This window comes from Drosophila ananassae, chromosome 2L (genome assembly GCF_017639315.1).
Source record: "Drosophila ananassae strain 14024-0371.13 chromosome 2L, ASM1763931v2, whole genome shotgun sequence".
Lineage (NCBI taxonomy): Eukaryota > Metazoa > Arthropoda > Insecta > Diptera > Drosophilidae > Drosophila > Drosophila ananassae.
The window spans coordinates 26,744,182-26,767,940 of record NC_057927.1 but is presented as its reverse complement, the minus strand read 5'-3'; the positions used below and the strand labels follow the sequence as shown (position 1 = coordinate 26,767,940).

At 42.4% G+C, this 23,759-nt stretch overlaps 9 protein-coding genes across 9 annotated transcripts; 5 read left to right on the top strand and 4 right to left on the bottom strand.

Annotated features, from left to right (window-relative positions):
• Window positions 1–203: 203 nt before the first annotated feature.
• LOC6505893 (sodium-coupled monocarboxylate transporter 1) lies at window positions 204–3,024 on the top strand. Its single transcript, XM_001964529.4, has 8 exons — window positions 204–767; window positions 961–1,120; window positions 1,182–1,299; window positions 1,357–1,576; window positions 1,637–1,777; window positions 1,847–1,955; window positions 2,015–2,547; window positions 2,605–3,024. The coding sequence occupies exons 1-8, from the start codon at window positions 547–549 to the stop codon at window positions 2,936–2,938; spliced, it is 1,836 nt and encodes a 611-aa protein (XP_001964565.1). The 5' UTR covers window positions 204–546; the 3' UTR covers window positions 2,939–3,024.
• Window positions 3,025–4,836: 1,812 nt separating this feature from the next.
• Window positions 4,837–7,596, top strand: LOC6505895 (sodium-coupled monocarboxylate transporter 2). The gene is made up of 8 exons (XM_001964530.4): window positions 4,837–5,174; window positions 5,413–5,572; window positions 5,628–5,745; window positions 5,814–6,033; window positions 6,089–6,229; window positions 6,288–6,396; window positions 6,553–7,085; window positions 7,147–7,596. The coding sequence occupies exons 1-8, from the start codon at window positions 4,939–4,941 to the stop codon at window positions 7,493–7,495; spliced, it is 1,866 nt and encodes a 621-aa protein (XP_001964566.1). The 5' UTR covers window positions 4,837–4,938; the 3' UTR covers window positions 7,496–7,596.
• Window positions 7,597–8,350: 754 nt separating this feature from the next.
• Window positions 8,351–11,728, bottom strand: LOC6505633 (neurofilament heavy polypeptide). Its single transcript, XM_001964531.4, has 4 exons — window positions 11,225–11,728; window positions 9,934–10,242; window positions 8,862–9,873; window positions 8,351–8,804 (listed from the first exon to the last, which is right to left on the bottom strand). The coding sequence occupies exons 1-4, from the start codon at window positions 11,312–11,314 to the stop codon at window positions 8,737–8,739; spliced, it is 1,479 nt and encodes a 492-aa protein (XP_001964567.1). The 5' UTR covers window positions 11,315–11,728; the 3' UTR covers window positions 8,351–8,736.
• A 186-nt stretch (window positions 11,729–11,914) lies between these two features.
• Window positions 11,915–13,037, top strand: LOC6505896 (deoxyhypusine hydroxylase). Its single transcript, XM_001964532.4, has one exon. It carries the CDS (start codon window positions 12,010–12,012, stop codon window positions 12,916–12,918), a length of 909 nt encoding a protein of 302 aa, XP_001964568.1. The 5' UTR covers window positions 11,915–12,009; the 3' UTR covers window positions 12,919–13,037.
• Window positions 13,038–13,328: 291 nt separating this feature from the next.
• Window positions 13,329–14,045, top strand: LOC6505897 (tubulin-specific chaperone A). The gene is made up of 2 exons (XM_001964533.4): window positions 13,329–13,669; window positions 13,731–14,045. Exons 1-2 carry the CDS (start codon window positions 13,461–13,463, stop codon window positions 13,852–13,854), a joined length of 333 nt encoding a protein of 110 aa, XP_001964569.1. The 5' UTR covers window positions 13,329–13,460; the 3' UTR covers window positions 13,855–14,045.
• Window positions 14,045–15,015, top strand: LOC6505898. The gene is made up of 2 exons (XM_001964534.3): window positions 14,045–14,720; window positions 14,777–15,015. The coding sequence occupies exons 1-2, from the start codon at window positions 14,089–14,091 to the stop codon at window positions 14,958–14,960; spliced, it is 816 nt and encodes a 271-aa protein (XP_001964570.1). The 5' UTR covers window positions 14,045–14,088; the 3' UTR covers window positions 14,961–15,015.
• Window positions 15,016–15,224: 209 nt separating this feature from the next.
• On the bottom strand, window positions 15,225–16,017 carry LOC6505631 (nucleoside diphosphate kinase). Its single transcript, XM_001964535.4, has 2 exons — window positions 15,825–16,017; window positions 15,225–15,643 (listed from the first exon to the last, which is right to left on the bottom strand). Exons 1-2 carry the CDS (start codon window positions 15,993–15,995, stop codon window positions 15,311–15,313), a joined length of 504 nt encoding a protein of 167 aa, XP_001964571.2. The 5' UTR covers window positions 15,996–16,017; the 3' UTR covers window positions 15,225–15,310.
• An 823-nt stretch (window positions 16,018–16,840) lies between these two features.
• Window positions 16,841–20,266, bottom strand: LOC6505630 (elongation factor 1-alpha 2). Its single transcript, XM_014905252.1, has 4 exons — window positions 20,183–20,266; window positions 18,942–19,820; window positions 18,389–18,594; window positions 16,841–18,318 (listed from the first exon to the last, which is right to left on the bottom strand). Exons 2-4 carry the CDS (start codon window positions 19,762–19,764, stop codon window positions 17,959–17,961), a joined length of 1,389 nt encoding a protein of 462 aa, XP_014760738.1. The 5' UTR covers window positions 19,765–19,820; window positions 20,183–20,266; the 3' UTR covers window positions 16,841–17,958.
• A 2,360-nt stretch (window positions 20,267–22,626) lies between these two features.
• On the bottom strand, window positions 22,627–23,690 carry LOC6505629 (nucleolar protein 16). Its single transcript, XM_001964537.4, has 3 exons — window positions 23,481–23,690; window positions 23,026–23,310; window positions 22,627–22,969 (listed from the first exon to the last, which is right to left on the bottom strand). The coding sequence occupies exons 1-3, from the start codon at window positions 23,576–23,578 to the stop codon at window positions 22,729–22,731; spliced, it is 624 nt and encodes a 207-aa protein (XP_001964573.1). The 5' UTR covers window positions 23,579–23,690; the 3' UTR covers window positions 22,627–22,728.
• Between the last annotated feature and the right edge of the window lie 69 nt (window positions 23,691–23,759).

The following is a 23,759-nucleotide window of genomic DNA, read 5'->3' as shown; positions in this document are numbered from 1 at the left end:
GCTGCTTGGCCCAACAGTATCTAATACATATTTGGTAAATAATTATTTTTATATGATCTGTATCCAAATACAGAAATACCAGTAATCGTATTCTAACTCTTTTTTTTAACCTTTCAAATTTACAAAGCTAGAAAGTGTATAAATCAAGTCGCCTATCTTTTAGTTAAATGTTTCCATACAAAGTTGGTTTAGCAAACCTAGTTATACGGAGTTATAGTTCAAGTTCCTCGTCTAGCAGCCATATAGTATCCCCCCAGCCCCTTATGAAACTGTGGGCCATGTGGGGGCGCGAGAACCAGAGGCCAGGTAAACAAATAATACAATATAAGAGCGGCATGCAGGACAGATAAGTGAAGCGCTAAGCCCACGGGTGATATACGGGGGCAACACCAAGTTCAGATAAGGAGGCGCCTCCGAGGAGAGGCGCAGTGATATTTAAGTACAAACCAGGCCAGGGTGGCCTTAAGTGTTAGCCCAGCATCCGTGCCATATGCACACGCCAAGGAAGAATTTGTGAAAAATTATTATCGTAAAATCCCTGCAAGGATGTCCACTGCCGCCACAATGGCCACCGCCGCTGCGGCCACATCGCAGGATCTAAGATTCGCTATCACGGACTATGTGGTTTTTATTGTGATGCTGTGTGCCTCGGCGGGAATAGGCGTCTACTTTGGATTCTTCTCCAAGTCCAAGAACACCACCGAGGAGTATCTGCGCGGCGGAAAAAAGATGCAGACCCTGCCCATTGCCATATCTTTGGTGGCCAGGTGAGAATATCCATTTGCAAGTGGATTTTACCAGATTCCGTCATTCCTTATCTTTATCATTCAATTGTAAAAAAGATTTACGTCAACCGTGTTCTTAGAATAACTCAAGGATTTCCTCAAATAGTCATAACGATGGTTACGTAACAAAATAGAAACTAATTCATAATTAATAATGCTTTTTTATATCTTACAGTCAGTTGTCTGGCATTGCCATTATGTCCATTCCCGCCGAGAGCTATACCTACGGATTTAATTACTTATTTGTGGTCCTATCTATGGTGGTTGTGGTTCCCATTTTAATCTATATTATAGTGCCTGTATTCTACGAAAATAATGTCTCCAATTGCTATGAGGTTAGTATGCCCTCTGTATAAGAGATTATTTATTTACTAATATATATTTTTTAATTTGCAGTACCTGGAAATGAGATTTAATAAGCGTACTCGCCAATTAGTGACAGCCACCTTTGTGATGAACTCATTTTTGATGTTACCTGTTTACATGTTTATACCATCTTTAGCCTTTTCCCAGGGTAAGTGGGTTTTTATACACTCTTTCCTAACATTTTTAGTCAAAACTTGCTTTTTAGTGACCGGCATTAACATCCATCTGATCAACATAATGGTCTCCTCCATTTGCATCTTCTACACCATGTTGGGTGGGATCAAGGCGGTGGTATGGACCGATGTGGTCCAGGGCAGCATTATGCTACTTTCCGTTGTATCCGTGGGAGTGTTGGGCACGATCCGTACTGGAGGTGTCTCCACCGTTATAGATTACGCCTCCCAAGGCGGCAGGCTCAACTTTGAGTAAGATTTTTACTCATTATTTGAGTGGATTTATATTTATAAAAAGATTACGTTCTTTAGCTTCCGTTTGGATCCACGTATCCGTATGACGTTCTGGAGTGCCACCATGGGAGGCATCTTCATGTGGACAGGTCATATTGGACTGAATCAAAGTTGTGTCCAACGAATTGTTTCACTGCCATCGTATTTCCATGCCAAGAAGTATGTATTCTATACACATATACTTCTGAACTCTTAGTAATTACTAATCTATTAAACTATTATTTGAAGGTCGCTGATTATTGCTGGCATTGGTTTTCTTATCATCTGTTTACTGAACACAGTATCGGGTATTATTATGTTCGCGAGGTACTTCGGATGCGATCCCCTCTTGGCCGGTGTAAGTATTACTTTAATATTAATTTTCAAAATATACTCATTCTATTTTAATCCTGATAGCTGGTCAGCAAACCGGATAAAATGATGCCCTTCTTTGTCCAGGACATCATGGGTCATCTGGCAGGAATGCCTGGAATTTTCATCTCCTGCGTCTTCAGCGCTGCCCTGAGTTCCCTGTCGGCTACCCTCAACTCTCTGGCCGGAGTGATGTACTTCGATTATATCAAGCCCTGGATCAAGCACACAGAGGCCAAAGCCAACTGGTCCATGAAGATCATAGTGGTGGTGATGGGTGGCTACTGCATCCTCGGAGGCTTCATGGTGCAGAACTTCAACTCCATCCTGCAGACGGTGGTCACCATTACGGGCATCAACACGGGAGCTGTTGTGGGGGTGTTCCTTCTGGGAATGTTTGTGCCGCGATGCAATTCCAAGACAGCTGTGACCAGTATTATTTTCAGCGTAATCGCTATGGTGTGGATCATTGTCAACGGCCAGATAAACTTCAAGACCGGGCTCATCAAGTACGACGTATTGCCAAACAGTTTAGACCAGTGCGAAGCCCGTGGACTGGACATTATTTCAGCCGTCATGTAAGTGCTGAAAGTTTTTTAAATAAATTTTATATCTAACCTGAATATTTTCCTTAGAAACCACACCGACTTTACACCAGTCACAGCAAAGCCCCCGTCAGGACTACCAGTCACCACTGCCTTTGACAGCAACAGGGACTTCTCGCTCTACGACATCTCATTCTACTGGTACAAAGTACTAGGAACCTTTCTGATTTTCTTCTGGGCCGTGCCCATGAGTTATATCTGGCGACCGGATGAAACCGAGAAACAGAATCCCAAGCTATACTCGCCGTTTGTGAGAAAGTACCTGACCCATCCAAAGGCAGGACAGGAACAGGAGGAAGTTCCCCTGCGAGGGACACAAGTCAACGAAATCCCAGATCTCCGGATAGATCCCAATGGAAAATAAACAGAAGCTGGACTCGAACACTAATTTCTTGTATTAATTTTAATGGAAGGCTGAAATATAACAGGAGTATTAATTTAACAAATTAACCTAAAGTTTTTTTTTACTGTTGCAGAGGGGGTACTATTCTTTATGTATTAGTAATAGTACTTTAATTTGAAGCGAGAAGTTTATCAGAATTTAGAAAGAAACAAAAAAAATATGCAGAAAAACTATGCCCAAAGAATAGGCTCGATGATTTCAATTGAAAATGATAGAAGCGATCAACGAATCGACAGGGCAGTCGCTTAAAGATTCCTTTTTAAAGAAGATAATCCTACCCTTAACTTAAAAAGATTGTATCATACACATATCAATTATAATCTATGCAAACGATCGAAATCATATAACTTAAATAGCATCCAACGGATGCCCTAAAATGTAGGCAGCAGTATTTTTCTTTATATCTGATCTCTTCTATCTGATAATTCAGATTGCCAAACAAAGTTTATTTAACATTTAAGAATACTTTTGGAATATAAGATACGACTCAAGAATGTAAGAGCAAAAATTAATCCCCAACTGTGATGCGAAATTAACCTTAAAATTCCTCTTGATTTATGGATTTCGAGATATTGTTCGCACTTTCTTGGTGGCCATTTTCCTGACCTCGAGGTGAGTGTACCGGGAGCCAATTTGATTAAATTATCGTGTCGTCACCACCAATCCCAGGCAACGGCAGGCAGACACCCGCCACAGGCCCATAAAGATTATTCCCCATAGCGATAATATCCATTTCCAGCGCATCTATCTATTTGCCTACTACGTCTGTCCATTTAATCTATCTTATCAAAATGAGCCCGCAAGTTCGTAAATCCATAAACCTGAGGTGCGCTTACATGAATTGGCATTTTGGCCCAAACCTTGTGAAATTAATCAAATCATGTTCGAGCCCCCTTTTTTGCGGAAATCATTAACAGAACCTAGTGATAATATTTAATTAAAAGTATATTAATGCTCCGGGTAGCGTTGTGGGTGCATTGTTCCTCTCTACGGATAAAATCTTCCATGATCCTGACCGTTCCAGTTCTTATCTATGTGGTAGTGGTGGTGTTTTAAGAAAAATATGTATTCTACTGCTCCAAAGGTAGTGGAAAAATTCCTAATGAGTCAGCTTTAATTTGGGGAGCTTTATGTTAATACTGATAAAAAAATACGTGAATTATGTAGAGAAGCAGAAATTATATTTGATGAATTAAAATGATATTTTAAGGATTTTTACAGGAATATATAAAAAATAATTAACCAAAAGGACTACTTTAAGTAATGGTAAGTTTATTCTATAGTCTATAAATTTCAAAACAGAATTAAAGTGCTGTATAATTTGTTAATTGTTGAAAATGTTAACCGAAATAACCAATAAAATATCGTATAATCCTACCTATAGCACCTTTCGTCACCGTATCCAAGTTGAACGTCCCAGAGGGCAACTGAAGGTCCAACTTCAATTTGTATTATTTTTAGACTCGCAGATGCGTACGACAACCGTATAACTCTGAGATCCCCGTTTATGACTTTTATTATCAACGTCAGAAGACAGAAGATAAAAAAACGATTCAAAAGAAACTTTAATTGGAAAAGGAGTTCTCCCACTTCAGATGATAGATGAAGATCATCACACTCGTTGTAAAAAATACTATGAGTCGAAGGTATACGCCCACTTTAGAGGATGAAAATTAGATGGACTATTGAAATTTCAGATGAAACTGGTTAAGTTAGTCTCTTCCTCTGTGTTCTGTAAGACAGATAAGGAGCACTCCTGATTTACGAGGTGGCTGCTCCATTTACGACTCACCTAGACAGGTGCAGATATCGTCACAAGATAACGTGGAGATCGCTACTTAAGACGAGGTGTTCCACACCGAGCTTCACAAGTGTGCTCCCAGCATCCGGACGTGCAACTACCGCTTTTCCGTTTTTTTAGTTTTTTACGGAGTCTAGAATCCGGAAAGGATATTTCAAGGATGGCGAGCACAGCCAGCGTCTTGGCAAGTACGGTAGCCACTGCCGCAGCGGAGACCATTGAGGATCTGCGGTTCAGCATTACGGATTATGTGGTTTTCACCATAATGCTGAGTGCCTCTGCGGGAATAGGAGTTTACTTTGGTTTCTTCTCGAAGGCCAAGAACACCACCGAGGAGTATCTGCAGGGTGGCAAAAAGATGCCCACTTTTCCGGTGGCCGTTTCCCTAGTCTCGAGGTGAGTCTTCTGTCATTTTTCGATAAATTTCCATGTCGTCACTAAAGATAAAGATACAACCTGCCCATCTGGTAGTCCATCTTATCTATCCAGTAAAACCAGCACACGCCAGTTAGTGAGTCCATAAACCAGGAGACTCAGCTTAGTTGTCACATTCCTATTTAACCTTTTCAAGTGTATTTAACATCGAGCCCCCTTTTCAGAGGCAAAATAATAATATTTGTCCATCATATTTCAGCCAGCTTTCCGGAGTAGCCATGATGTCCATTCCGGCGGATAGTTACGCATTCGGATTTAACATCATATTTGTGATGCTTGCTATGATCTTCGCCATACCCATCCTAGTCTATGTAATTGTTCCTGTTTTTTATGAAAATGGAGTTTCCAACTGCTACGAGGTAAGTGTAACAGGGTATATCTTAGACTTTAACTGACTTTTTTAAATGATTCCAGTACCTTGAAATGCGATTCAACAAGCGCACCCGCCAACTGGTGACCATCACCTTCGTCTTGAACCAATTCCTGATGCTGCCCGTTTATATGTTCGTCCCTGCACTGGCATTCTCCCAAGGTATAATGAAAATTGATTTTAATCACACGGATCGGAGTGGCAAAATTAAAATTCATTTTCATTTGCAGTCACGGGATACAATGTTCACCTCATCAATACGGTGGCCTGCTCGGTTTGTGTCTTCTATACGATGCTGGGCGGGATTAAGGCCGTCGTTTGGACAGATGTGGTTCAAGGTGCTGTTATGCTGATCTCCGTGATTTTAGTGGCCATTCTGGGTACCATAAACACTGGTGGCTTAGGCACTGTCCTTGAAAATGCCTCCGCTGGTGGACGTCTTGATTTCAAGTAAGTTTATTAAAATTAAATAATACATGAGGTAATTATTTCACTTCTTGGTTAGCTTCTCGCTGGATCCCCGCCTGCGAATCACTTTCTGGAGTGGCACTTTCAGTGGCCTGCTTATGTGGACGGGCAAAGTGGGGTTGGATCAATGCTGTGTCCAGAGAATCGTGTCGCTGCCTTCGTACAACCACGCCAAAAGGTTAGCAATGGACTAAGGTGCCTCGAGAATTTCCTAACACTTCGTATCTTTATTGCAGATGCCTGGTTATGGCTGGAATTGGCTTCCTGCTTATTATGACTTTCACCTGCTTTGCGGGCATCATCATGTTTGCCTACTATTACGGGTGCGATCCCATTCAGGCCGGGGTAAGACACTTATCAAATACTTATCTCAATTTTGAAGAGCTCGTTAAGACTGACAAGTAGTAGAATTAACTAGTAACGCAGTTACATCTTCATGACTTTTATGGAACTAAGGTTAAAGTCCTCAAACTATACTAACACCCGCGGGTTTATTTTCAGCTGGTCAGTAAACCCGACAAGCTGATGCCTTTCTTCATCCAGGACATCATGGGCCATCTCATGGGCATGCCTGGTGTATTCATCTCCTGCGTATTCAGCGCCTCCCTCAGCTCCCTCTCCGCCAATCTGAACTCATTCGCCGGAGTGGTGTACTTTGATTACGTAAAGCCCCACATCAGGCACACAGACGCCCGGGCAAATGGCATCATGAAGATGGTGATCGTGGTGATGGGTGTCTATTGCGTTGGCGCCGGATTAGTGGTGCAGAACTTCAACTCCATCATCCAGACCATGTGGACAATAACGGGCATCAATACGGGAGCTGTTGTCGGAGTATTCCTGCTCGGAATGTTTGTGCCGCGCTGCAATGCCAAGGTAGCGGTAACAGGCATCGCCTTCAGTGTCCTGACCATGTTGTGGATCATCTTCAACGGACAGCTGAACTTCAAGGAGGGGCTCATCCGTTACGATACACTGCCAAATGGTCTGGACAAGTGCGAAGCCCGTAACTTCCAGGTCATCTTGCGAGCTATGTAAGTAAAAATTTCATTACAAAGGTTTGCAATTGGATTATTTATTTAATGTCATTCGCAGAAACAACAACCTCACCCAGGTTGTGACCACTCCTGTCCCGTCACTAGATGCGCCCAAAGCTGTAACCACGGCTTTTAGCAGTGACCGTGATTTCTCCATCTACGACATCTCCTTCTACTGGTACAAAGTGCTGGGTGCCATTCTGGTATTTGGCTGGGCCATTCCCATGAGCTATGTGTGGCCCACGAGCAAGGACGAGAAGCAGAACCCCAAACTGTATTCACCTTTTGTCAGGAACTTACTAAACCAACCGGGTCCGACCCTTGAACTGGAGGAGCTGCCCCTCAAGGCACCTCTGCCCGAAGACGAAAACAAGAATAAGCCGAACGGCATAGAGATCGATGCCTAAGAATCATCACATTTGTAAAATACATTTCATTAGAATAGAATAGACTTAGGAATAATCCTTATATAGAAATAAAGAGCTCCAAGAGCCTATGAGAATCTAAATAAAAAGTCCAATCCATTATTTATGAAGCAAAAAAAAAAGACAAACACTTTTGGGTTCTCTTGTATTTTTTTAAGATTTATTTACAAAAGAATATTTAAATGAAGAATGCCTTATACAGAAGAAAAGCTACATACAAAAACGGTCTGACTGATCATTTCAGTTGCAACAGCTTCCAAAACTAATTTACGCTTTTGCTGTATTTATATATATTTTATATTATACGAATTTGTGTGTTTCTCCTTTAAATTTTTCATTGAAAAAGTTTGCGCTTTAGTCTAGCATGTATTTACGAATTCAGTTAGGAGTAACCGCCTGGAAGGACATTTTAGCTAGAACAACAAATTCCAATGAGCTCATCCGTAATTACCGATTGCAAATCGGATCCTGGTTATACGTTAAAACTAAATGCTTCAAATAAAACATGTTTGAAATACAAAAATATATTCAAAAAGGGTGTAAGGTAAGGTATGCATAAAGACGTATCCTTAATAGCCGCGGAGCTTTCATATTGCATTACGATGGGTATAAATCTTTCCGCTTTTTAGTTTTTTTAGTTTACTTATTTTGTTTTTGAGTTTTGTCCAATTGCGTTTAAGAATTAGAGATATTAGTGTCTTACAATTTAAAAACATCTATTTTACATACATTCCGACAATGTATAATTTGTTTGATTCCGATTTGATTAATTATACACATACTTTTTATATTTAGATGCAATTTCACAATCTGTCTGCTGTGTATATTTCGGGAAAAGGGGCGGGTGGGATGGGTGGGTGTGTGTGTGTGTTAATAATCGAAACTACTCTATTCTGTTTTGAATGTCTGTTTAGTTGACGCGCACAGTGCAACATTGAAAGTCCAGCATCGATTGCGGCCTATGTCGTCCCTCGTGTCAACCAAAAACCGGAAGACACGGACTATCATCAAATTGAAGTTATTATTGAGTACGAAATAAAGTAGTCAATTGTAAAAAAAATCATAACAGTATGTGGGTGTTGGATTAAAGACGGGGGGAACTCTTAAATATTTGCGTATCGTTAGCCACATCCTCACCGACCCGGCGGGCGAGCTGAAGATATTTTTGTACACATCCTCAAACGCATTACAGTTGTTGGTTGTCCATCGGTGGATCGGTCGGCCTAGTTACAGACCTTTGGCGCTGCGTTCTCTGCCACTTCGGCCGAACTGTTGACGATCTTGGGCTCTCCTATAATAGAGTAATGCATTAATAACATAGATCTAGTGGTTTATTCGGCTCTCATACCATTAACATTGGGTTCTTTCACTTCACTTATGATCGTCGCTTCCTTCAGGGGACTTTCCGCAACTACAGCACTGGCATCATCTGCCACCGTTACTACGGGCTTGCTGACATCATTAATGGCGGGGGCGGCTGGAACCTCAGCGGCAATAGGCGTGGCATTCTCATCCGTTGTACTTTCAGGTTCCTTGGACTCGGCCACGGAAGTCTCGACAACCTTGGGCTCTTCACTGCTATCCGCTTCCTTGATCTCGGCAGCGGGTGGGCTCACTTCCTTGGGCTCCGCCGATTCGACTGTGCTCTCGGCTTCCTTGGTTTCTACAGCGGGCACTTCTGGCACAACTTCCTTGGCCTCTGTGGCCACCTCATCCACCTTTTCACTGGCATCTGTGGACTCCGCCGCGACAGCCGACTCGGTCACTGGTTCAGCAACAGCTTCCTCTGTAGCTGGCGTGTCCACTTGGGCGGTGTCCGAACTACCCTTTGAACTCGCATCCACTTCCATGGGTTCTGGAGTGGGCTCCTTAGCAGGTTCCACTGGGTCTTTAGGCTTTTCCGCAACAGGTACGACCGGTTCTGCCTTCTCCTCCGTTTTTTCTTCAACCACTGCAGGTGCGTCGGCAGGTTCAGAAGGTGTAGCAGCGGGAGACTCCTCGTCCACGTCCATGGCGGCGGGTTCGGAATCTACAGCAGCAGGAGTGTCTTTCGCAGCACCGTTCTCTGCAGCATCGTTGGTTTTCGGCGCGTCTTCCGCCTTCGCAACCTCAGCCTCAGCTTTTTCTGGCTCTTCGGTGCTTTGTTTGGCTTCATCAATGTGGTTTTGCTTCTCCTCTGCCACCGCTGGTAACTCTCCAACAGCATCCGGTTGATCAGCGGCTGTTGTGGCATCTGTTTCCTTGGTTTCCTTGATCTCCTCCACCTTGTCTACCTTTTCAACCTCCTCAACCACTGCTTTTTCTTCTTTAGCCGGCACTTCAGCTTTTTTCACCTCTTTCTTTTCCTTTTTGGCTGGTGTCTGAAAAGATTGTTTACTCTTTAGTTGAAACAAATTCAAAGAAATCAGTGGTGTATTTACCTTTGCCTTTGCTGGTGTTTGTACCTTCTCCGGCTCCGGCTCAGGCTCCTCGGCGCCCACGTCCAGCTTGCGTGCCCCGCGACCCTTCCCGCCGCCACCACTAGCCTTGGTAGTCGATGCCGGTGAGGTGCGTGCTTTCTTGCTTGGTGGCGGCGTCACTGTATCGGCGGCCCGTGTCGGAGTCCCGCGAGTACTGGATCGCGTGCGCCGTCCGCCCTCGAGCTCTAAACTGCCACCCATTGTTCGTACCAGCTCCTCGCTTTCCCGCTGTGCCCGCTCAATGAACGACCGGCGTTTGGGAGTGCGCTTCTGCAAAAATAAAAATTATATTAAAATTTAGTTTCAAGAGTATTGGAAAAAAAAATAATGCAGTTTAATTAACTAATTTTAAATCTAGTAGGGGGTTTCTAAAGTACAGTTATTACAAAAAAAAAAATATATTTTTTAAAGTTTAATCTATACATCAAGTTATTAAACCCATATTTAATTTTACCTCATAAAACTCTCACTTGACGTCCGCCATAGCCAATACGCACTGTATTCCTGCTTCCGTCCCTCTCCAACACACTTTCCCGATTCAACTTTTATCCCAATTTCCAGACGTAAACAATTGTGAACTAACACAAAGCTGTTACAGCCTATTTAATCCAAGTAAACCCTAACTGAACCCGCACTAATTACTGTCGATCGGAAGAGCTGCTGCTGGGTCTATCAATAGTCAGCATCTAAAAATTTTAAATCGAATTTGGAGCGCAACGTATACATATGTAGCATACACACACACACACAGAGGCTGTAACAAAAAAAAAAAAAAACAAAAAGCAAACGCAAACACAGTGTTTGTGCCAGTGTATGACAAAGTACAGCAAACAACAAAAAGTCGAAAAGAGAACAAGCAAAAATAAAAACAAACGAGACGCGGCAGCGGCAACGGCAGCGGCAAAACGTAAGCCCAAAAGAGAAACCCCGATTGCCTCTTTATTCGAGCGAGTAATACACACGTATACAGACACACACACACACACGACCATGGCTTCAGGGGGGGAAGTTGGAAATGGACATGAAAAAGCGCGCGCACACGAGGGTGGCGCGGAAATGGAAAAAAATAAACGTAAATAGAAAACTGGCGATAAAACAAAATTGGATATGCACTAAAATTGTACTCCATATGCAGGCAGAAAATTGTATGGGGCATTTTGGAAAAACACCGCAGACAATTCAGCCTGTATAGTTAGGCTTGTGTGGGTTATCGCTGTGCTGTTAATTGTCACTAAATATGTACGCTACTTACGGGTGTTTTTTTCTCATCCAATGACGTTGGAGTCTCCTCTGCGGACGCCGGCACGGCCTCCGGCTTTTGATCTATGCTTGCCTCCGACATTTTTCGGTTGCAGTTGCTAATTATGCTGGTCCACTGATTGCGAAATATCTGAATTTAAAAAGCTATCGACTGGCGCTGGCGAGTTTATTCCACTCTGCGTTCCACGCTTCGCTCCTCTCCACGCACACAATTACAGGTAACTCGACACACACGCCACGCAGGGCATACCGTGAACGCGCAACTTTTACAAATGCCGTTTGCGAGCACTTGCCTTAAAAGGTACCGGTTTTTTTTAGTTGCTTGAGAGGGGCAATACACTTAGTCGAGTATTGCTTATTTTTATTGGCGTTAGTAGGCTTGATTTTCGCAGTTTTTTCTTGTTTCTTTATCGCGCCTGGCCGTTGGTAAACGTAACTCAACTGCTTCTTCCTATGTAGTGCTGCGCAATGCCGTTTGTGGCGGTGCGGCCTTTTTGTCAGTGCTGGTAACGTCCTGTGAGCGTTCGCTGTGAATGGTAGTGTGTAAAATTGGACAATCCCTAATATTAAATATTATATTTTTAACGTTATTTGTTAATGTTAAGAAGAATATATTTTTTAATTTTCTTTATAAGTTGGGGCGAATTTTCTCCCTTAAGTCTATCGACTCTTGAAGACCCATCTCAAAATCAGTGCTGGAAAACGTCAGCACAAGGTTCCCACGCGGCTTTGTAAATTTACTTTATTTACAAAGTACATTCATTGCTCAGATTCAAAATGGTCTCCCAAGAGCAGATTCGAGCCATTGGAGGAGTCCTGAATAATAAGGAGAGACCCCTTAAGGAACGTTTCCGAGCCCTATTCACCCTCAAGAACATTGGAGGAGGAACGGCTATCGAGGCAATAAGCAAAGCTTTTGACGATGATTCGGCTCTGCTTAAACACGAATTGGCGTACTGTTTGGGCCAAATGCAGGACACCCAGGCCCTCGACATACTCACCAAAGTGCTAAAGGACACTAACCAAGAGCCAATGGTGCGACACGAGGCGGCAGAGGCCATGGGAGCCATTGGACACCCAGATGTGCTGCCCATTCTGGAGGAGTACAAAAAGGATCCTGTTGTGGAAGTGGCCGAGACATGTGCGATTGCTCTTGATCGTGTGCGTTGGCTTCAGAGCGGTCAGAAGGTGGATGACAACAATCCGTATGCCTCCGTTGACCCTTCGCCTCCAACTTCAGGAGAAAAAACAGTTGCTGAACTGAAAGCCATTTATTTGGATGCCAAGCAGAGCTTATTCGATCGCTACAGAGCTATGTTTAGCTTAAGGAACCTGCGTACCGAGGAGAGCGTTCTTGCTCTAGCTGAGGGATTGAAGGACTCGTCTGCCCTCTTCCGCCATGAGGTGGCTTTTGTACTTGGACAACTACAGGAACCCTGCAGCATTCCCTATCTGCAGGAGAACCTCGAAGACCGTTTGGAGAACGAAATGGTGCGTCATGAGTGCGCGGAAGCTTTGGGAGCCATTGCCACCGAGGACTGCATTCAGATCCTCAATCGTTACGCGGAGGACGACAAGCGAGTGGTCAAGGAAAGTTGCATCATCGCCTTGGACATGTGCGAATATGAGAACAGTCCTGAGTTCCAGTACGCTGATGGGTTGACGAAATTGGATGGGACGAAATGATTCACATAGAGCATTTGCATATTTAAACTGTATATATTATTTGTAAATTCTTGTTTTTGTCACGTAGTTTGATAACGCTGATCTAATCTAATCGGCATATAAAAGAGATCGGACCGTGACTGCAGGTACTTTTTATTCTGGTGTTTAAGTCGGGATATTAAAACTAATATTTTTTTTATTATCAACGGATAAAATGTCAATATATAGTATGTATGAAATTAATTATATATTAAATAAAGGGCAAACCACTTGATCCACTACGATATCGAAAACCCGCCATAAATTGAATCTTTGTAGTGAATACCGAGGCGGCAATATTTCAAATTAACGTCTTGCAACGGTTCACTTAATTTCGGGTTTTTTGAGAGGTGGTGGCTACCCTATCTCTGAGTCACAGGCGGCCTTTGTAAAAACAACAAATCGCAAGAATCTCTACCGGCTGTTCGCTTTTCCATAAAATACCTGTGATTCATACTATATACTCCCCTGTTGGGCATAATTAACTTTAGTCGAGATATCAATAGACAAGCAGAAGCACAGAAATGGCCGACCCACGTATTCGCCAATTGACAATTAAGACAGGAGTCGTCAAACGCTTAGCCAAGGAGAAGACCGTCTATGAAAAGGAGGTCCGCACGGAGAGATCCCGTTTAGAAAAGTTCAGGAATGATGGAGCTGACGAACATGTGCTGCGCAAGCAGGAGGAGGTCATTATGGAATGCGAGATGATGGTTCCAGACTCAAAGAAAAGGTATTTCACAGAAAAACAATATGTTTAAAACAAGGTTAACGTCTTTTCAATGACATTGCAGACTCATAAGGGAGTTCGAGACATTGAAGAAGTTTCTGGAAGACGAGGAGGATCTCAAAGAAACGGAGGCTTACACCAAGGCCGCGGAAGTTATAAGTGATGCCAAAACTGTCCTAGGATTGTAAATTCAACCGACAGCCGCACATTCCCTCTTATAGCATTTAAACCCAATTAATTTTGTACCTCATTTCGTGCCCCACCAGCTGCGGGACAGTCTTAAATTTCAAGTATTTGATACAATCTTTAAAATATAAAATCTTAATCCTTAAAATCTTTGTGTTGAATTTTAAAAATAAAAAAACTAACCAAAACACAACCAGCTGTGTCCTAAATCGTTTTCACAACACTGGTCATAAGAAATGGCAACAATTAGGAAGAAAGGACCGAAATTAAGCGAAATTAAAGAGAGTATAACGAATATTCTTGATAATTTAGCTCAACTAGAGGACCTTAGTAATGCCAAACCATCGGATTTTGATTTGGGACAGGCGGAAGAGCTACAGCGACGCACGACAACCCTGTTGGATGCACTTGACCAAGTAGATGCCCGTAAAGTAGCCGGCATAACAAAACATAAAAAACGCCGGCATCGCTTGGGGAAACAAAGAAACAAGAAACGGAGATTGAAAGCCAAAAAATCAGAAGATGTGAAGATTATAGATCCAATTAAAATCGAACCTGGCACTGCTCCCAGCAATAACAAACCGGCTGAACATATTTACCTGAAAAAGCGACAGGATGCAGCTTCCATTTTACAGACCTTTGATCTTCTCGAGAAATTGTGTGAATCCCGAGGCGGGGACACGGTCGCCTTGAGCCAGAAACTATCCCGCATGCGAAACGTATGGAAACAAGTTGAAAATGAATGCGAAAGTGACAACATCCATAGTTCTAAGAAGGAATCCAGCATAGAAGCCCAATGGGACATGGTATTATTTGGAGCAGGTATCCAACAGGGCAGAGAAAACAAGAATACATTCCTGAAGAATCGGTAAGGTTATATTTAACATTTCAAAGTAAATAATGTTAAGTACTTGGATTTTTTAGAACCATATGGGACTCTTATATAAGCCAAAGGAAAGGAGCGTCCTGTATACCCCGTGGATGGGTGCTACCGCCGGCAAATCCTACGCATCCGTGGATGCAATACAAAACTGATTCAAAGGCGAATATCAAAGTAGAAAATCTAGACACACATATCAAAATTAAAACCGAACCTCCGGAAAACTAACAAAAATAAGTGCCGGGTTTTTGTTTCTGGTCTAATAAATGACTTAATAATTGTATGTTGTGAATGTATTTTTAAAATCCAACATACATACATATATGTAGCTGCCGATGCAAGGTACAGATGTAGACGGCCTCGTAAAAGCAAAGGTCTTGGAGGGGGTAAGAAGCTACTTCCCGGATCGATTTTCAGAGTCCTCCATGTTTACTATACCCGTTACATAAGTAATAACTAAAAACCATTATTTTTCTCTCTAATAAGTATATGTATGTGTGTTGTGGAATTTTATTTCTTTTGAAGAATCTCTGTATTTAAATTAGGCTGAGAGACTGAGTAATGCGAACTCTATGCATTTATTCGTAGACCCAGTTGGTGGCAGCTGGAGTCCAGCTGACCAGCTCCTTCTCAGTGAACCACAGAGCGATCTCCTTCTCGGCAGACTCGACGGCGTCGGATCCGTGGATGATGTTGCGTCCGACCTGGATGCAGAAGTCGCCACGGATGGTACCAGGCAGAGAGTCGGCGGGGTTGGTGGCACCGAGCATCTGGCGGCCGGTCTTGACCACATTCAGACCCTCCCAAACCATGGGGACGACTGGGCCGGAGTTCATGTAGTTGACCAATCCGGGGAAGAAGGGGCGGCTGGACAGATCAGCATAGTGCTTCTCCAGCAGCTCCTTGGAGGCCTGTAGTGATTACAAAATAAAAACGGGTTGCAATGTTATCTCTTAATTGCTTCTATGACCTCCACAAGACACATGTCAAATCTGATGACGCCTGCACCGCCATTTGAGGTTAGATCCGAAGATAACCTCTCGTGCACCGGTGTCCGCTATTGATTTTATCTTAATCGAATTAGTTGCTTACCCAGGTGAACTTCAGGGCGACCAGTTTGAAGCCCTTCTGCTCGAAGCGCTCGATGATCTTGCCGACGAGTCCACGCTGGACGCCGTCAGGCTTGACCATGATGAAAGTACGCTCCTTGTTGGCCATCGCTACGGAAATAATGGAGAAGAGTGCCAAGATGGTGCCTAACATTTGCAAGCCAGGGGTGGACGATGTTTAAAAATAAGTGTTACCATTTTTCGGCAATTCACGTTAGTTGGCAGCACTAATTAATCTTTTGCACGTCATGGGTAACACTTTTCACAGCCAGGGCTACCAATTTGAGCTTTTTTTTGGCAGAATTCTGTCATTTTTTAAATGATTTTCAAAATGTTTGGATAAAATGTATAAAATAATGGAACATGCAGGCACCAACTATTTAAAATTTTGGTTTAATTTTATATTCGAATGAAAACTAAGTTTTTTTAATACTCTATAATTTAGAACGTCAGCTTATTAAAGTTCCTTATTAAATCATAATTCCATAATTTTATATTAGTTAAAAAATGTTTACTTTAAATATGAAGTCCCTCTGTTCGAAACGATCGATAACCAAGGGTGAAAAATGTTTCAGAATTTTAGTCAATTTCAAAAGTGAATTTAAAGTTTAGGTATTAAATTTGATTACTCCAAAAAAACATAAACTAGGTGTATAAATGTAAAAAAAAAAATGCACTAAAATAAATATTTTAAGTTTAGCACTATCTAGCGTTAGATTAGCTGCTAGCTAATGCGAAAACTGAATTATGTTATTTAATCAGACTAAAAAAATTATTTTAAATTTAAAATAAAGTATAGCCCTTTAAATATCTCTGATTTTTTTAAAACAATTTTTAAGTATTTTTCCAAATATCTTGTTATAAAAGGCGATAAAAATCCCATAGTTTGCTGTATAATTTGTAAAAAATGGAAACAGTCATAGGATTGTTTAAAATCTTTGCATAAAACTTAGTATTCCTTCCGCATTAAATAACAAAAAAATAAAAGAGTTTTGTGTATTTTGTATTTTACGGTTAAGCTTCCTTTATTTTTCTCATCATTTAAAAGATCTTTGTATTAAGCAACATGTTCTGTATCCATGAGTTGTTCTGGTGTCGGTTACAATTGTTTACGATTCATATAAATTCAGATTGTGAAAATGTAACGTGTTTATGACGGTTATGGGGCAATGACAAGTGGTTAACGTATGTATGTGATGTGTGGTATGAGTGGCATGCAAATGCAAAATGAGGCTGGATCGAACATTTTAAAAATGTTTTCAAAAACCGCATGATTATGTGTGTAATTGTTGATTTTTTTTAATACTTCTTAAGCATTTGTCTTTTGGTTTCAAGAGAAATTTTGAATTCATCGCGAATGTAGTCTTTTTTTTTTTGTTTATTTTCATATATTTTAAGGGAGAGTAGTGTATGGGCATGGTTTAAAACTAAATTCGGAAATTACATCGTGTAATAGATTTTAAATCGAATGCCTCGACCTGACTTATCAAAAAAGTATAAAAAGTGTTTAAAATCCATTCGAGACTGGTGGATGATCACGACAGGATGTGTGTGTGTGTTGTGGCTGCTAATCAAGTGTAAAGTTAGTTAGATGAGTATATTATATATAATATCGAAGGGGCAGGCGGCTACAGCACGGACTGTGCTCCAGCGAACGCTAATCCTGTCGACAATTCCCACGACATTGCCTGCCTGGGTTTCCTGCGGAAGGACTTGCGATGGCGATACAAGTTAAGATAGATGCAGTAGACTACCAGAGAGAAGGCGGCGACTAAAACTGATCCTGGGAGGAGCTGGACAGATTCCGGCTGTATTCTACCGCCCTTAACTTCGCTAATTGTATATTTGGTTATTATGTATCGTAGTATCTGCTCGATTGTGTATAATATCTGTATCTGCCGGCAGCAGTTAATAGTAGTAATTGGTGTATTAGTTGCCAGAGAGCAGGGGTTTGCTTTTGATCGTCGAGTGGATATTATAAATTTGACATGTGTGAGTACAACTTGCTGTTCCTGTTGCTGTTGCTGTTTCTGTTGCTGCTGGGATCGGGTGGTGTTGATGGTTATGTTGCCATTGCTGTTGCTGTTGCTGTTGCTTAAGTTCTGCTGGCACCCTAGTTATTTCTTCTTCTGTGCCTTCTCAGCGGCTTTTGTTACCTTGCCCGAGGTAGTCTCTTTAAAGTTAACAGACTTGATAACGCCAACGGCCACGGTCTGACGCATGTCGCGCACAGCGAAGCGTCCCAGCGGTGGGAACTCCTGGAAGCTCTCGACGCACAGCGGCTTACTCGGCACCAACAGGATAATGGCCGCGTCGCCCGACTTGATGGCCTTCGGCTCCGTCTCGGTGGTCTTGCCGGTACGACGGTCGCACTTCTCCTTGATCTCGGCAAACTTGCAGGCAATGTGAGCCGTGTGGCAATCCAAGACCGGAGTATAGCCATTGGCAATCTGGCCAGGATGGTTCAGCACAATAACCTACGACGTAAATAAATAAAACGTAATTATTTTATTATTTTAGTTCTCTGGTCAAAAGGGAAAGACCCACCTGAGCAGTAAAATCAGCAGCCCCCCGTGGTGGATTGTTCTTGGAATCTCCGGCCACATAGCCGCGGCGCAGTTCCTTAACCGAGACGTTCTTGACGTTGAAGCCGACATTGTCGCCGGGCATTGCCTCGGTTAGAGCCTCATGATGCATCTCGACCGACTTCACCTCGGTGACCAGGTTGACCGGAGCAAAGTTGACCACCATGCCTGTATTGGAAGCAAGAGGTTATATTTAGGTAAGTAAGTTTATCCCCCTTCAAGATAATCGACGTATATCGACGAAAATAAGCCAATTCCTTTGTGTGGTGTAGGCTGCCTATTCAACCGAATGGCTTTGTGGTGGGAGTGTTCCGCTCTCGTGTCGGAGACGTTCGTTTAATAATGCATACATGCGCAAGGACTCGTCGAGCGAGCCTCGGTTGGAGACGACACCCACTCACCACTCACCACTGACTGTCACCCACCGGCGACCCAAATTCAAAGGGATACATGAATGAAATAATCGAAGGAGCACCCCCAACCCACACGAAAGAAAATAGCCTGGCCTGACTTACCTGGCTTCAGGATGCCAGTCTCCACTCGGCCAACGGGTACCGTTCCAATACCGCCAATCTTGTAGACATCCTGCAGGGGCAGGCGCAGCGGCTTGTCGGTGGGGCGCTGTGGCGGCAAGATCGCGTCCAGCGCATCGATCAGGCACTTGCCCTCGGCCTTGCCCTCCTTGCGCTCCACGGTCCAGCCCTTGAACCAGGGCATCTTCTCGGAGGCCTCCAGCATGTTGTCGCCGTGCCAGCCGGAAATCGGAACGAAGGCGACCGAAGCCGGGTTGTAGCCAATCTTCTTGATGTAGGAGGACACTTCCTTCTTGATTTCCTCATAGCGGGCCTCGCTGTAGGGCGGCTCGGTCGAGTCCATCTTGTTGACGCCGACAATCAGCTGCTTCACACCCAGCGTGAAGGCCAGCAGAGCGTGCTCTCGGGTCTGGCCGTTCTTGGAGATGCCGGCCTCGAACTCACCGGTGCCGGCGGCGACAATCAGCACCGCACAATCGGCCTGCGAGGTGCCGGTGATCATGTTCTTGATGAAATCCCTGTGGCCGGGGGCATCGATGATGGTCACATAGTATTTGGCCGTCTCGAACTTCCATAGGGCAATGTCGATGGTGATGCCGCGCTCACGCTCGGCCTTCAGCTTGTCGAGCACCCAGGCATACTTGAACGAGCCCTTGCCCATCTCCTGGGCCTCCTTCTCGAACTTCTCGATCGTACGCTTGTCGATGCCACCGCATTTGTAGATCAAGTGGCCGGTGGTGGTCGACTTTCCGGAGTCCACATGGCCAATGACCACAATGTTGATATGGATCTTCTCCTTTCCCATCTTTAACTGCCGCGATTAGGTTGTTCTCAACAAGAGATTTATATTTTCAGTGAATTCTAAAAGGGGGCAAAGGTAAAAGGGTGTAGATTCGTTCAATATTTCAAATGAAAATTTAAAGGGAGCAGTTGTATGTGTGACGTACAAGTGTATGCTGTGGGTGTGGGTGGTCATGTCATTGTGGTGTACACACCAAATCCATTTTATATACATCGATGGACATGCATATATGTATAGAAAGTATACACCCCAAAAATATACATTATTAAGTAATATATTAACTTTTTAGTACTAATTTCTTCAAGTATATTGTCTTATAATTGTATATAAAATATGAGTAATTTTTTTAATTATTTTTATGCCGGTAAAAAGCTTGATTTCCCCCCTTTCATGTCGCTTAAATTATGGAGTAAAGACTCACCTGTTTTTTAGGATTCTCTAAAAGCTGAACGAGCTGATTTTCTATCAAAAACCTCACAAGTCCACTAGACGCAATCACCTGCAATGTGAAAGGGTTTCAAAGAAAAAAAATGAAAATTACACCCACAGAATTGATTTTCTTAATGCTGAGCCCGTACTCTAGACCCGGACAATGAGAAAGTCGGCTGAAGACTACCAGTCTCCGGTATATCTCCGGTTTTTGGTTGCCCTGCACCGGCCGAAAAATCAATATACGACGAGCCCCAGACGGGAAACGAACAGAACGCGCACAGTCACCGGCACAGTCCGCGAATCGGAGAAAATGCACTCTCCGGGCAGAGACGATTAACCCCACAAGCCCGGGGAAATGCGGAAAACATTGTGTCAGTCCAGGAGGGAGAGTGCTGCCGGCCGGCTTCCCACAAGAGATTAAATCTTTTCCCACAAAAAGTACGTGCAATTTTTTTTTAATTAGAGATTTTTAATATTTTTATGAAGGCAGTTATGCTAAAAATGGCCAAGTCTGGCTTAATATCAGATGGGATTAGATGGGATAGCACTTGCAATTTTGTGAAGAAATGGTGAAAGAATCAATGGAATGATGACGCCTTGAAAGCACCAGAACCAGCATCGGCATGCGCCAGAAAATTCGCGATTCCAAAGGGTGAAAACTGCAAAACACTCACACACACACACACACAGAGAGACCCAAAAGAGCAGGACAAGGAGAACAGACAGGAGAGCCCAATGTGTAGAAATGGCCGCGTACTGCACTGGGGGGGCTCTTCTGCATCAACGGGAGGAAATGAGAGGCAAGAGAAAGCCTCACACACACAGCCGAAGGGCGTAGTGATTTATTTTTTACCCCAGTGACAAATTTTACTTGCAGAATTTTCCCCGCATGTTATTTTTAAATCTCTGCTTGCATCGAAGTGCAAATTGAAAGAAAAGACTCATGTACAATGTGTAAAAATACTTTGGCAGGCAAATCGCTCATGTGTACATGAAAAAATAAAAAAAAAAACACCAAAATCTGACAGGGGATCTGCACAGCATGTGTGCAATAATCTTAATATTTTTAAGCAAAAATTCCAATAAAGTTGTACGCAAGAGCGTGGGAAAGGAAGCAACATGAATAATCAAGTCCACTCTCATGGAAGCACTCGCACACATGTATGCACTTTTTGCACGCCGCCATTTTGAAATTTTCCGCCGCGTTCCTAAAGTTGTTTAATTTACCCGAAACTGGAGGCTCCCCGAGACACACAGGAGCTCCGATTTCTGAAATTGTGGCTTACATGTGTCCACTTACGCAGTGGAGGCCAATATTTTCACTTGTCTATTATGCAAAACCTCATGAGACACCGGCCGGCATTGCAATTGCACTCACACAGCCTCACACCAAACAGCCGCGTTCAGTTTCGCAATAAAATTCGAATTTCACTTTTCTACGAAAGGAAAATGTCCCTAAATGAGGCAAAATACTTGCTGGTTTACTATTTCCTTACTAATTATCACTTGGAAAATCAATCGATGGCTTTAATTATTTTTTTTAGAATTTTGCAGGAGCCTTTCGGGGGAATTGGTAGGAGCTTGCGTCCACTTACCTGGAAACCAGAAACGGAAAAGACCGAAAAAAGGCGGAAAAGCTAAAGTGTTGCAAGCTAGCGGTCGTGAAATGCACTTCGTGAAAAAGCACGAATCAGTGTTGCAAAAATGTTAATTAACATTTAGACTGTTATGCGAATCAGTCTGTTCTGCAAAATGGCAAACTAAAATTTAATGTATAATTTCCGGTCCTTTCTTTCTATTAATTGGAAAATTCTTTATAATTTTATTATATAAAAAAATTATGATTACCTAGTAAAATTATTAATTGTATTTATATCCTTTACCTTTTTTTCAAACATAATAGAGTTGCCATTTTCAAGCGAAAATTCGCGCGCCAATTTCATGAATTCCTTTACAATAAATTATCGAATAATTTTTATTTTCCTAATTTTAATTTTAAATTTAAATCGAATTCTCATAAATATATTCCAATAACAAAATTACGACTGAAAATTTAAGTATTTAATGGTTTGATTTTTTTACCAACATCAAAAATAAAAATAAGCCTTTATTTTGTTTTTTCATGGAGGATTTATTTGAAAAACTAAAATTTGGCTTAACTTTGGGTTCATTGGCTTAAAAATTTGTATTCAGAAGTAAGTTCAAGTAGCTCCTGCAGATCCTGTAGTACCAAACCATCCGGATCTACATTAAAAATTGCTAAACGTATATTAATAGCTTATAAAAACTATTCTGTGGGGAAATGTAGAATAAGAGGTAGTTCCCCTATCTTGACTAGCCAAGATTGACTAGTGCCCAGGTTGACTAGCCAAGATTTAAAGAACCAGTACAGTTCACATCATCATCATTAAAATAAAATCAAATCTTTTGATCTTAGAATTACAATTTTTTTATTAAAGGCATTTAATAAAATCTATTCCTTATACTTAGTGTTTGAATATGAATCAAACTCAAATGACATATACGATTAAATATTTATTTCCATTCACTGTCCGACTCATACTCCTCCCAGTTTGGCTTCACACCTTTAGGCAGTTTGTTTTGCTCCAAATATACGTTAAACTGCTCCGGAATGGCCATAAATCTGCGAATCTTAAGCCGGAACTGTCGCCAGGTCGATTGATTGTAGTTGCGACGATCCGTGACCATAGCTTTGTAGTTGAATTTGTGTTTGTTGAGGAAGTAAGTGAGCTCCTTAACGACACCCTTGGGTAGTCTGAAAATATACAGGATTGGTTAGCCAAGTTTTATGGAAGTACGAAACCTGCTTACCTAAACTCCGGGTCAGCCCGTTCGCTGGCCAGTTGCTCCAGCTCCTGGACTACGTGTCCGCGCTTGGGTCCCTCTTCCACAGGTGCCTTCTTGATGCCTAGAGCCCTTAGCTCGTCCTCGTCCAGTTCTTCCTCGACGAACCCATTCACAATTTTGGCCGCGTGCAGACGATTCTGTCTGTAGCTTGGAATCGCAATGGTCTTATTAGGGTCCTTGGCCAAGCCCATTTCATTAAAGTTGGTGCCGACACGTTGGCCCTCTTCCCACATTTTCTTAAGTTTGGGGCTGAAATATTGAGAAGATTTAGTTAGCAATAGACTATGAGTATAATTCTTACAAGAATTTAAATTAAACTTATTAATATTATTTAACTAAATGAACAGGAATAAGAACTTGTTTAGTTTTTTGGTCCTGACTCCCCAAAACTAGTTTCCTTGTTAAGTTGCAAAACTTACTCCTTTATTTTGCCAGTGGAACTGCGAGTTTTGTTGAGTGTCTTGCGGTTAACACTGTACCGGTAGCGCTTACGAGCATGGTTCTTGCGAATCTTCATTGTTAAACTATAAAATTACTTTTTCGAAAACTGCAAAAAACCAAAACAATCGCACGTGTTGCCAGCTGTCAGCGTTGCCAGATGGTTTATCAATAAACCGATAACATGTAGCTACCATACTTTTAAGCTGTTTCGATAACGACCAGACCTGAAGAGATTCTTGTTAATTTTGTTTGGATAG

Coding starts and splice junctions, on each gene's coding strand:
- LOC6505898 (XM_001964534.3), top strand. CDS start 14,089: ATGGCAACAATTAGGAAGAAAGGACCGAAATTAAGCGAAATTAAAGAG. Junction 14,721..14,776: donor AATACATTCCTGAAGAATCG/GTAAGGTTATAT, acceptor TGGATTTTTTAG/AACCATATGGGACTCTTATA.
- LOC6505630 (XM_014905252.1), bottom strand. CDS start 19,764: ATGGGAAAGGAGAAGATCCATATCAACATTGTGGTCATTGGCCATGTG. Junction 18,595..18,941: donor GACTGGCATCCTGAAGCCAG/GTAAGTCAGGCC, acceptor CTTCCAATACAG/GCATGGTGGTCAACTTTGCT. Junction 18,319..18,388: donor CTGCTGATTTTACTGCTCAG/GTGGGTCTTTCC, acceptor TTTACGTCGTAG/GTTATTGTGCTGAACCATCC.
- LOC6505631 (XM_001964535.4), bottom strand. CDS start 15,995: ATGTTAGGCACCATCTTGGCACTCTTCTCCATTATTTCCGTAGCGATG. Junction 15,644..15,824: donor TCGCCCTGAAGTTCACCTGG/GTAAGCAACTAA, acceptor TAATCACTACAG/GCCTCCAAGGAGCTGCTGGA.
- LOC6505897 (XM_001964533.4), top strand. CDS start 13,461: ATGGCCGACCCACGTATTCGCCAATTGACAATTAAGACAGGAGTCGTC. Junction 13,670..13,730: donor GTTCCAGACTCAAAGAAAAG/GTATTTCACAGA, acceptor ATGACATTGCAG/ACTCATAAGGGAGTTCGAGA.
- LOC6505633 (XM_001964531.4), bottom strand. CDS start 11,314: ATGTCGGAGGCAAGCATAGATCAAAAGCCGGAGGCCGTGCCGGCGTCC. Junction 10,243..11,224: donor TGGATGAGAAAAAAACACCC/GTAAGTAGCGTA, acceptor TTATTTTTGCAG/AAGCGCACTCCCAAACGCCG. Junction 8,805..8,861: donor GAAAGAACCCAATGTTAATG/GTATGAGAGCCG, acceptor ACTCTATTATAG/GAGAGCCCAAGATCGTCAAC.
- LOC6505895 (XM_001964530.4), top strand. CDS start 4,939: ATGGCGAGCACAGCCAGCGTCTTGGCAAGTACGGTAGCCACTGCCGCA. Junction 5,746..5,813: donor TGCACTGGCATTCTCCCAAG/GTATAATGAAAA, acceptor TTTCATTTGCAG/TCACGGGATACAATGTTCAC. Junction 6,397..6,552: donor GCGATCCCATTCAGGCCGGG/GTAAGACACTTA, acceptor GTTTATTTTCAG/CTGGTCAGTAAACCCGACAA.
- LOC6505896 (XM_001964532.4), top strand. CDS start 12,010: ATGGTCTCCCAAGAGCAGATTCGAGCCATTGGAGGAGTCCTGAATAAT.
- LOC6505629 (XM_001964537.4), bottom strand. CDS start 23,578: ATGAAGATTCGCAAGAACCATGCTCGTAAGCGCTACCGGTACAGTGTT. Junction 23,311..23,480: donor TCCACTGGCAAAATAAAGGA/GTAAGTTTTGCA, acceptor TCAATATTTCAG/CCCCAAACTTAAGAAAATGT. Junction 22,970..23,025: donor CGGGCTGACCCGGAGTTTAG/GTAAGCAGGTTT, acceptor GTATATTTTCAG/ACTACCCAAGGGTGTCGTTA.
- LOC6505893 (XM_001964529.4), top strand. CDS start 547: ATGTCCACTGCCGCCACAATGGCCACCGCCGCTGCGGCCACATCGCAG. Junction 1,577..1,636: donor GGCGGCAGGCTCAACTTTGA/GTAAGATTTTTA, acceptor TACGTTCTTTAG/CTTCCGTTTGGATCCACGTA. Junction 1,956..2,014: donor GCGATCCCCTCTTGGCCGGT/GTAAGTATTACT, acceptor TAATCCTGATAG/CTGGTCAGCAAACCGGATAA.